The 12,135-nt window shown below is 39.7% G+C and overlaps 1 protein-coding gene across 3 annotated transcripts in view; it reads right to left on the minus strand.

The window, feature by feature from the left end:
* Positions 1–9,605: 9,605 nt before the first annotated feature.
* The window catches only part of LOC140533300 (meiosis-specific coiled-coil domain-containing protein MEIOC-like), a 32,710-nt gene continuing 30,180 nt past the window's right edge, over positions 9,606–12,135 (minus strand). For all 3 annotated transcript variants that reach the window (XM_072652866.1, XM_072652876.1, XM_072652887.1), the window contains one exon: positions 9,606–10,994. In XM_072652866.1, the coding sequence (XP_072508967.1) occupies positions 10,732–10,994 (263 nt within the window). In that variant the 3' untranslated portion in view covers positions 9,606–10,731. The remainder of the gene's footprint in view (positions 10,995–12,135) is intronic.

The raw sequence follows: 12,135 nt of genomic DNA on the forward strand, positions 1-12,135 counted from the left end.
GCTCCAACAGAATGTCAAAAAAGGTTGAGAATCTCTGTTCTGCACTAAATCCTCTTGAGTGTGTGTGTGTGTGTGTGTGTGTGTGTGTGTGTGTTCACTCTTCCTTTATCTGGTTCACATGAAGAGAAGGTTTCTGGAATGTTCTTTCCCCCCTACCCTTGTCTCCATGTTATCAAACTTCATCTCATGCACCGTTATTATGAGACTTGGTAAGTAGGTACTTAATAAAAGCTTGTTGACTGACTGACACAATGGGACTTAACAGATATCAAAGTTTGAAGATCCCTTAGAACACAGGACATAGGGTGACTAATGACTGATGGATCTTAAGGCATCAATGCCTTTATTTTACAGATGAGGAAAAAGAGTGACTCAAAGTCCCAACTCATCCTCAAGTCTGACTCCCCAGCCTAGACTCTTTCTGATGTCCAGAACAAAAAGACTGTCTTGGGCTTCAGTTCTGGTGATCAGGTAGCTTTAGGGAGATCATTATTGCCTTTCCCAAAATTCTACCAAATCTGTGTATCTCAATGGACCCTCAGGCTTCAGCAAGGAAGAACTCATTCAGGGTCCAAAGGATACAGTTACAGCAACTCTCTTCTGTTTTTGCTCCCATCAAAGGTGGTTGAAGGGTGCTGAAGTCCAGGGGGATAAGAACTGAGAATACCATTAACTCAGAGGGAGCTGGGAGTGGAGGGACTGACTAAACCTGTCATTGACCTTAGGTGGGGTGGAGTGGGAGGGCTGAGAAAAGAATAGGACATATCTTGATGGCATGCCATTGACCCATAGAGGATAAGCCAAAGAGAACCAGAGCTCATCACTGATACACAAGAGGAGGAAGAGTTATAGCCTAAAAGTTAGGGATAAAGTATAACATAGATTCTGGGCACAGGGGAGGCCATGTTCTAATTTAGGGATGAAGCATACTATAAACATGAAGAGGGGAACCAGGAACTGAATTCTGATATCAAGTACTCCACCAAAAAAAAAAAAAAAAAAGACAATCCCTGCCCTCTAGGGTTTATGAATTGAAACAACACATACTGTGCCTTGTGATGGTCTATAACTAAGTGCAATGAGAATTCAGAAAGGGGAGGAGAATTTAGAATGGTAAAGAGGAGCAGACTGTGATTTATAAACTGTCTTTTCCATAATAATGCAAGACATGCAGGAATTTCAAAGGATGAGAAGTCAAAAGATGGATGCAAATTGAGACAGTGGAGGAAATAACCACCTGGATGGCATTGGATGACTCACTGGATTATTTGCACATTTTACCTTATTAGGAAGCTGTTAAGTTTGGGAAGTCGGGGACCTTGTGATTTATATCTTTGTATCACACATTTATTTGACAAGGGCAAGAAAGATCCTCTTGGGACACCCACCCCCCCAAAAATCCTCAACTATTACAGACTACAGTTTCTAATCTGAACAAGTTCTTAACCTTCCTAAATTGGAGTGCTGTGAACCAAATCCTATCCTTTTAGAAATTAAGATGAGGACACTTAGATACTCAGTCGATGGATGAGCATCTCTCCATGGTCACTTATGTCACAAAATCACGGCCCATGGAAAGACATGGACAAGAAGAGACTTTGAGGAGAGCCCCTGAGGTTACACTTCGCTCTTCAGTGTACGATATTAGACTCGATATACTTTTTGGTCAGATGTTGTAGGCTACTGTCTGAAAAAGCCAGGCTACGCCCATCTCATGTTTTCATCAGTGTTATCCTTGATGCCATGAATAGACAATTCTCCAACATTTTCAAGAGATGAAAAAGCAGACATAAGGCTCAGGAATTGATGTTTCCTGTTGACTTTTTTTTAAATTAGTAGTAACATTAGTGATGTTTTCCATTTTTTAAAGATCTTCCTCACCTTCACACAGCTTAAAAATGAAATCCCTGAGTACATTCAAAATCATTTGGCCTTCAGAGCAAAGCTGTTCTTCCCAACCTGGGTACTACAGTGGTTACCCTAACATGTTGCCTGGAATCTTAAAAGCTCAATTATCTCTAGGCAGATGATTCTCAGAGTTCTGCTAGTACCCCATCACCAACTGTCCCTTGGACAACCGGATGTTGACACAGACATGTGCATATATGATATATAGAGAGATGGCCATCTCCAATTTACCACTGTCCAAAATAGAACTCTTTCATCTTTCTCCCTAAAATCCTCCCTTCTTCCTAAACTTCCAGTTACTGTCAAGGGCCCCGTGATGCTCCCACCGCAAGGTCATCTTTGCCTTCTTATTCTCTCTTAGTCTTCATATGCAATTTTGCCAAATTTGTTTCCATCTATACAACTCCCGTCTTATTCTGGGCACATACACAGATACCACCTTGGTTGCAGGCCTCCATCCCCTCACCCTTGGACTATGTCAATAGCCTTCTGCTTGGCCTCCCTGTCCCAAGTCTCTCCTCAAATCAGTCAGTTCCTTCTCTACTCAGTTACCAAAATGATCTTAGGACACCAACTCCTCCCTGACTCGGAGTCCAATGGCTCCCTATTACCTCCAAAGTCAAATCTAAAATGCTGCTTCTACAGTCCTTCAAAAACTGCCTTCTTCCTGCCTTTCTTATACCCCACACTCTGTCTCCCAACTCTATGGACTTTGACTGGCTGTCCTTTAAGGTTGAAATGTTCTCCCTCCTCATAGCCACCTACAGCTTCCTTTACGACTCAGCTCAAATTCCATCTGCTACAAGAGGCTTTACCTCCTGTTTCTCCCACACATTTACACAGGTATTCCCATCCTTCTGAGATTACTTTCCATTAATATTACATTTGTCTTATGTGGAAAACTTTTTGCATGTCTCCCTCACATTAGAATATGAGCACACTGAGGGCTGGGTTAGTGTTTTCACCTTTTTTGGAATCCCCAGTGGCCTTGGCTCTATGAGTGGCACGTAGTAGGTGTTTAAAAAAATGTAACTGCCACTATCACTCTGATGAGAATGGATAGTGTAGATCAGCCTGCGTTGTGTTCTTCCAGTTTCAGCTACAAGCTCACTTGCCTCTCCATCTCTGGTTTTACAAATAAAATGAAATGCTGATAAAATGCTCACTCTCATTTTGGGGGACACGATTCTTGAAAGTATCGTTTCTCAAGAAGTTCTAAAATATAGTCCCAAGACTATTTCTTTAGCTAGTTTGTATTTTTAAAAAGGTCCTAATTTCAGGGATCTTTACATATACTCAGCAATGAATTGACAAGTAGGTACTTATTCAGCATTTCTCGCCCTCCCTGCACTGTGGAGAATACAACAGTATAAACAATGCTTTGTACTTCATAGGGACTTTATAGCCTAGTTGGGGAGACCAAAGAATAGTAGTCCCCAAATATTTCACCGCCTAATTGTCACAGATTTTATGCCTATTTTTTTTGCAAAACAAGTGGGATGTGACCAATATGTGAACCCCCTTTTTTTTTTTAACTGTGCCAGTGTTACTTAAAAATCATTTTATTACTAAGCTGTATCACTGGCAGATGAACTGTACATCAGGCAGCAGGGGAAGACGCAGGTGAAGTCTTACCACATCATGTGACTTACTCACGGCAGTTCTGCCTGCCTGCTCCCCTTTTGCCTCTGGTTCTTCTTTGGGTCGAGTGACAATACGGTTAGTGCTGCAGCGCTCTAAACAAACCACACCAAGTTGGCTTTCGGAAATATACTAACAATGTGAAAGTGCTGAGAATTTGGCTCTGGCTCAAGAGATAAATGCATATCCACATGCCACTGGTGAATACGTTGCTACTATTAACCTTTTAAGTGGCATGAGGAACAGAACTATACTATGCGATGAAAGGTTATAAACCAAGTTTTGGATTGAAAAAAAACCCCAAAATATGAGATGATTATGCAGTGAAATACAGTACTTAAGTGGCAAATTGTGCACAAAAAGTGCACTAACAATGAAGACGAGACAATGAAGACTAGTAAGGCCTAAAACAGACAAAATTTTCTGAAAACTAAATTATTTATAAACACAATCTCAGGAGAATCAAAAAGTCCTGGAGTGAACTGCGGGCAAGGCGGGCTCCAGGATGTTACCAACAAGAGTCTGTGGTTAAAAACGGTATAAGATAAAATCAAAGAGGAGAAAGGGAAGAGGACCTAACGGATGGATAACCCATGGATATAGATAATTTCTTTTTTTCTTAAAAATTCAGGAAAGCCTCCAATGCACCATGTGGATTCTCTACAAGAGATTTATGGGAAGATATGGCCAAAAATCATCCAAGATGAGAGAGCAGAGATTATGAAGGGAATATCTCCTGTCACTGAGATCACAAATACCATGGATCTGTAAAACACCAACTATAAACACCTTAGAAACCCTCCCCTCACAATCACAATTGCCTCCATGTTTTCAAAATGAAGGTATTTTTAAAATGAATTGGAGGAAAAGAAAAATACCTAAAAGATGATGTTATTTCTCTAAATTGTTTTTATTCTCTTGATTTTCCTTATTTTAAATATAATTCTATTTTCCATTTTAAAAAATCAAAGCAATTTAATGATATGAAATACTTTAATATAGGATTGCCAAGTTAATAGGAACAGATTATTTCTGTGATACTCTCACAAAATCTGATGAGAAACAACAGCAGATAAACAATAAACAGGTATCAAATATCCAAATCAAACGCACCCCCCAAAAAAAACTGCATTAGCCAGGTGCAGAACCTCCAGAACACAGCTGAATCTGACAAGAAATGCGCTAAGATTACAACAACCCATCTTGAGTTACAGGATCTTCTCAAGCCTGTCATTTGCAGCACATGCTGTATCATACTATGTTTATATTTTTTCAAATAAGGCTTCATTAAGATGAGAGGCTCCAAATGGAAAAGCATGTATCCAACCAAGGTTAAAGGATACAATGGGCAAGGGAACACATACTAAGATCATTCTAAAGGGATATTCATTTAACAACCCCTAAAGTAATCAGAATAGAGGGGACTTTCAGTATAGCATGAGGACTTCCTTAAAAAACAGTAAGGAGAGGTAGAAGTAGTAAGATTTTTTTTTCAGATTTCAATAACATAATTCAGGGTTCTTCTAAGAAAAAAATAACACAAGGAGATGATGACAAATCTTATACCTTATTTTTGTGTTAAATACTTTCATGTTTCCATTAGTGCAAAGTAAACATTCAGTTTCAAAATATGCTACAAAATATATATTTCAAGAGTAAAATCTATTTGGAACAAATAGGATTAACCAAAGAGGTGTAAAAGATGACAAATAACACATCACATCTAATCTTCATATTTGTCATAAAAATAAAAAACAATTTTTCCACATAGTCCAGAAACAGTCTTGATTTTTTCTTGGTGGGGGAGGAGAGGGTTATGGGGCTAGTCATTCAGTTATTAATGTACATAGAGACCAATGGAAATCAAAAGCTGTACCACAAAACACTTTTTCCTTTTATTTCCTCACACTGATCTGTTTCTCTCTTCATATATAACTTAATAAACATGATTTGGACTCAGAAGCCCTGGGTTTAAAGCCTAGACTCTAGCCCATGGTCTAGAAAATGAGGACTTGATTATCTCTGATGTCTCTTCCAGCCCTGAAGCTATGACATGCATAGCTTCTAAAAGTTTGTTCTGCAAATAAAATGAGTGCAATCTGGCCAAGGTAACCTCTAAAACCCTCTCCCACCTCTCCAAACACCCCAAATGCAATTTCCCAACAGGGAGAAGCCTTGGTGCCCAGTTTCCATTGATTACTTGATCAAGAAGCTTGCAATTTACTTTTCCTTGACACCAGCATCGCTAACGGCCCAAAGAGCACTGGAGCATGGCCCATACACCACACATGGCTTTCTTTTGTTTTTTGACCTTTTTTGGTTTTTTGTTTTGCATTCTGCCTCTAAGGCAGAATGTGCTATCTGGCATAGGAAGTTTCCGAGGAGGAACCTCCTGTCAATGCAAGCTGGCAATCTCTTGGCATGTCAGAGCTCTCAGAGAGCTGCTTCAAACACTAAGAAATGAAGCAACTTGCCGAGGACAACACAGCCAGTGTGTGTGTCAAAAGCAGGGTTTAAACTCATGTCTTCCTGCCTCTGAGAGGCAGCTGTCTTGATGGCTCTACCACTCCTGCTCTAGTCTGCTTTTAATGTGCACATGCACATGCACACACACACACACACACACACACACACACACGCACACGTACACATACACACACTCCCCAGGTGAAACTATTACACAGCCAGGAACTGAAGAGCGATGCTGATGGTCCAAGCTAGCTATTAAGTCATGCATGTGGAAGGGGAAAAAGGTAATCTCACGATTACAACACAATTTTGTGGGCAGATTTTTCTCCTCTACTTTTATTAAATACACACACATCTCTATTTATGGACATAGATATCTAGCAGTACATGTACACGAACACCTACGTATACATGTCTTTCCGTTACAGTAAAAGCTGCTTGCAAGCAAGGATTTCTATCCCCAGCACCTAGTGCAATAGGCATTTCAGAAATGCTTGCTGATTTGACTTGTGGACTGTAAAAAACCAAATGCTAGTAAGTGGGACTGAAAGAGCTGCCCAGATGCCTACTGGCGCATCAAGATCGTAGGGAGCCCAAGGCTTTGACAGAGAGCAGTCACCATGAGGCCAGGAAGTAGCACAGTGTGGGTGAGGGAGGTCTGGATTCCAAGGTCACATCATCTCTCTGCTTCTCACGAGCCAATGATTGGAGCCAATCATCCAACCTCTTTAGGTCTTGTTTTCTCCCCTTGTAAAGTGAGGGGCCAGGACGGATGATCCCTTCCAGCCCTAAATTGAAGATCCCAGGAAGGTGAAACGTTCTTAAAAATTGTTCAAAGCCTCTAGGCAACACTGGTCAAGCTTTCCAGCAGCGGTTCTCAAACACTTTGGCATCAGGACACCCATCCCACTCTTTAAACAACTGGAGACCCCAAAGAGCTTCTGTTTAAGTGGACTTTATCTACTGGTGTTAACCAGAGTAGTAATTAAAATGTCTTGGGGCATTATGATGAACCCCAGACCATACCTTGAGAACTGCTGCTCAAGAGGGAAAAAACCAAAAAGCCTCATCATTGCAAGGTACAATTAGAGAAAGAAATCCATTCATGAGTTGGGAGAAGTCACATTTTTTCCTTAAGTTTTTTCAGAAAAGTCTTCTTCAATCTAACTATGCCGCTGCATCATGGGCTGGGGGACTAGAAGGTCTTTGGAGCTGGAAGCCAAGGATTTCACATCCCAACATACATACTCTTACAGATACATATGTGACTTGGCAAATCCAATTTCTTCCATTACGGGCATTTCTCCAAGAAGGAGATAATCTGCTTCATGGGAACCCTTTATAAGTTTCATTCCTTCTGAGGTAGTCCTCCTTCATTACTGTTTGCTGTGCTCCAAGGCCTCCTCAGGAAGCAGAGGTGCCCCTGGGCTCTCGGAAGAGGCATCAACTGGCACAAGAGCAGCTGTGGGAGATGCCCATGGGCACAGGAGCAGGAGGCATCAGGTTTGCTACATGCAGAGTCTCCTCATCCCAACGTGGATCAGTAGGGAAGGAAGTTTTTGGCTAGAGCAATTAATGAAACCATCTCTGAAGGCAAGGCAAGGTGGTGAACAGTATTACTGGATGAAGTCTCCAGACGAATGAAATCACAGGCATTAGAATAAACCTCAAGTCAACAGCCAGGCATTTCCTGGCATTATTGCTAGATTGGCTTTATGACAGATTTACCAGAGCTTTTGCTCCAAAGAGGTTCAATCTTTAAATTTATGACTAGTCACCATAAGAATATCCTGGATATTTCATTTCTAACTTATAAAAATGCATAAGAGAATTCAAGCTCAGTTTCTAAAGTCCAAGCACCAGAAATCTTTGTTTTTAAAGGTAATTAAAATGACTTTCTTACAACTCCTGTTCCGAGTAAATGGCAATCCTCAAAATGCAGGAGGAATAGAGTGTAGCAAAGACATTCCCAAGAAAATCTTTCAGTTTAAGTGAATCATCTTTTCATTTTAACAGAAATTCAGAACATGCTAAGTTTCAGTTTAATTTACTCTTAAAGACAAAAACCAGAAGGTAGAACTCCTTTTGTTTCTTTTTCCACACTACTGCCTAATATACAAACACAAACATTTATCTATACAATGAAAATCCAGAGTAAATTTTATTCTATGCTAGCTTATTGCTAATTGAGTAGTGAGTTATAAAGACCATCCTGCAGTTACCAGTACTCCAAAAGTGGGTCACTGAGTATTAAAGGTCAGTCACTAACTCTAAAGATTCTTAAGTACATTATAGCTTCAAAAAGTTAAAGGATATCCATTAACCATGCATATTCACCACCTTGCTGCATAGAGAGACAACATGGTAAGAGCTGATTGAAACTGCATGGGGTCTACGAGTGTCCCCTCTTGGATAAAGAGCTCACAACCAGACACAATGAGGTTGCAACGCCAATCTGCTCGGTGTTATAGTGAAAGTAAATATGCTATCATCTCTTTAAATGTATTTTTAAATAGCAATAGAAGGTGGGAGCAAGAATGCACTTATTTATAAAAAGTTAGACTACAAAGGCACATTAACCATATTACAATGACATGAGACCACATTCCTTCAACAAGTAACCACAAACATAACTGAGCACTAATTTGCTCACACATTCACCAGCTTTGATTACAATTATGCTGTAAATGGCATTTGGGACAGAAAGGAAAATCACTGCTTCTTCAATTTTGGATTTTCTAGCTACGTATTCAAGAACGATTCCATCCTAAAGTAAAATGCCGTAAACAATGAATACTTAATAGTTCATTTGTGTCATGAGTCACCTTCTGAAATTATTTAAATAGTGCAAATAAGCTGCACAAACACACACAACACACACAACATGGACAAAGACACACAGAAAACTATAAAGACGACATGATAATACTTCTCTTCAACATCATTTTTAAAAAATTTGGATCAAGACTGAAAAACTGCTCATATTTATGCTCAGAAATACCTGGAAAGATTGTTTTTAACTTCAAAAATTGTATTTGAAATTGTACTCTAAGTCATAATTAATTTTACATTCCCCTAGTCCACAAATAACTATCCTGCAAGACTGATTACCTTTAGCAGTGGCATAGTTATTAAATACACAGCATCTGGTTTGGAAATATTCACAAACCCCAAACTATACTGTGTGTCAAAGCACATGGAAAAACTATTGCATGGATTCATAAAGTGTCCCATTTATGAAGACCTATGGAGAACTTTTATGTACAGTAATTATTAAATCTTTCCACATGTTAACATAATTCTTTTTCAAACTTTAAAAAAAACTGCAGGGTCTACCACCAGATCTCACCAATGTTCTAATCTCTATGAACATGACTTGGTTTTTAATGCATTTTGAAAACAAAACATTAAGTCATGATTGTTAAAGCATCAAAATGGTCCTAATTAGAATAAATAGACAAGACTTCTTTCTAATTTCTCATCCTGTATATTCACAATAACAGATAACACTTTGATTGTCTAAGTCACGGTACAGGGACTAGTTAAGATATATGACTTTTCATGCTAAAACAAATCAGTTAAACAACTTTGGTAACCTAGTATAGAGTGAGCTTTATTTTGTATGTGTTCATCTACACACAGGGTGTCCCCAAAGTCTTAATGCAGTTTTAAGCATATTAAGGTTCTGAATGACTCTAAGACTTTGGGAACACCACACATACACAAACATACACACAAAGATACATACACACCTCTGTGTATACGTGTACATGTACACAGCAACATTATACAGACGCATATAACAATCTATTTCCTGAGTAAATCATTAAATCTGATTAGGAAAGTTTAACCAAAAAAAGGGGGGACAGGGGAACAAACCACTATATCATATTATTAAAATAGAATATTAAATAAACATTAAATAAATATGGAATGTCTATGAAATTACAGTACCCAAACTAATACGTATAGCCACGCTTCAGATTAAGTGCGCACTAAGTTAAACAGCCACTTTAAGGTCCATCGTAAGGAATTAGTGAATGTGATTCCCAATCCTGAGTGTACTTTAATCCACCTGTTAATGGTGACTTTAACAAGTTACTTAAGTTATAAAAACCTCCTAGTCCCTGTTTCCTTGGGGACCAGTAAAGTGGAAATTCGGCTGCGATCATGATCCCGCTGAAAATCCTGTATCAACCACATGATCACATGAAACATTTTCTCAAATTAAGTCACTGCAGCTTAAATAATTAACCCATTTAGAGAAAATGAGAAAGACTTTCCATTTCCTGCTCTGTACAATAGGGCAAAAACATATTTAAAAACTCAGATTGCTTTGGCACCCAAATGACATTAAGAACCTTTCAAAAGCCCTCTGCAGACCTTCTGAGGAAGATCCACTTTCAGAGACTCTGCCATGACTCGTCAGTTACAAAGGTTAGTATCCTTTCCCCAGCTCATGGTTAAAGGTATAGAAAGTTACTTTTGGATTGGAAAGAACCAAAGAAATATTCAGCTACATCCATCTTCCTAAGCGATACAATATTTCACAGAGAATACACTGCAATATTATAAGAAAAAACACATTATCCTTTAGAAATATGCATTCTGAAACACAGTAACCAAGATGCATTCATTAGTTATTTTTAACTATTTTTTTGAGAACCTGGAAACACTTATAATTGGAAAAAAGTGCTTTTGCCCCCAGGATGCTTAAGCAACAACTCCAGAATCTACTTTGTGCTCTTTGCTTCCCTTTTCGATTCCATGATTTTCATGTGCTGCAATTATTTTTTCCTGGGTACTAGCATTTTGGGGACACAGTTCTTGTAACACCCTTTCAATCTCTTCCTGTTTCACAGGCAGGCTGAAGCAAGTTTTGGGCAAAGTCATCTGCAGCGCACACCACAAAGCAGTCCGTGTCTTCCGTGTTGCAGAGCCAAGCTCTTTAATGACCAAGGCTAGAGCCAGGACATCTATGATAAAAAAAGATGTCACCAATCAGAACCATGGATCCAGAGATACACCATACAGTGCTCAAAGCAAGAATACAAATCCATACTTTCTCATTGCATTTAAACAGGATACACAGAGAAAACTGATGCAGTCTCTCCCCTCCCCTTTGCTCTCTCTGTTCTTATTCTCTCTCTCTCATACACACACACACACACACACACACACACACACACACACACACACACACACACACACACACACACCCCACCACAAGACAGTTTTAGCTTCTGCCCTCATAGAACTTTTAAAATCTAATTAGAGAGACACAACTAACAGGGAAATTACAGACTAGTTAGGGGCTAAAGTCTGTAGGACTAAGTACAATGTAAGTCTGGAGAAGGGAAAGACTAACCTAAGATAGGGTACTTGAAGAATGCTTAGTGGAAGAAAGAGTTATTTAAGCTGGGCCTTCAAGCAGGGGTAGATTTAAGAAGCAGGAGAGAAAACAAGAATCTAAGTAAGGAAAGAACCTGCACAAAGACATCTAAGAATGAACATGGTGTACACAGAGGAAAGGGAAAAACCAGGGTGGGGGGAATGAGATTATGAAGAATCTTAAGAACAGGCACTGGAGTTTGAGACCTAACGAACCAGACAAAAGGGACCCACAGTGGGAACCTGGGTAGGGGAGATGAAACAATGGAAGCTGTTAGTTTAGCTCCACTTGGTGTGACAAACACACATGTAGGACAGGAGAGGGCAGGGGCAGGGACCACAGGCTGGGAGAGTTCAGCAGTGGCGAAAGGATGAATCAGGGAGGCATTTCAAAAGGAAAAAAACCCACCAGAAACTGGTGATGGTCTAGATACAAAAGAGAAAGCAGAAAGTAAAGTGCAAATTCTGAATGAGTGCACGTTGTCCCTAGGGCACTGTGAGGGGGCAGGAAGACAAAGATGAAGCATGCCCTTGCCTGAACAGCCTTTCCATCCAGCAGAGAGATCAAACACGTGCAGTCACCAAACATGCAGATCGGAACAGAAGCACGTGGGAGATGCAAATTAAATGCTACAGGATTCAGGAAGCAGCTGGGGATGGTTTAGAGTATGGAAAAGAGAAAAATGTGAGAGATATCACAAACATGGAACCAAGAGGGCTTCAAAT

Source organism: Notamacropus eugenii, chromosome 1 (assembly GCF_028372415.1).
Source record: "Notamacropus eugenii isolate mMacEug1 chromosome 1, mMacEug1.pri_v2, whole genome shotgun sequence".
Taxonomy (NCBI): domain Eukaryota; kingdom Metazoa; phylum Chordata; class Mammalia; order Diprotodontia; family Macropodidae; genus Notamacropus; species Notamacropus eugenii.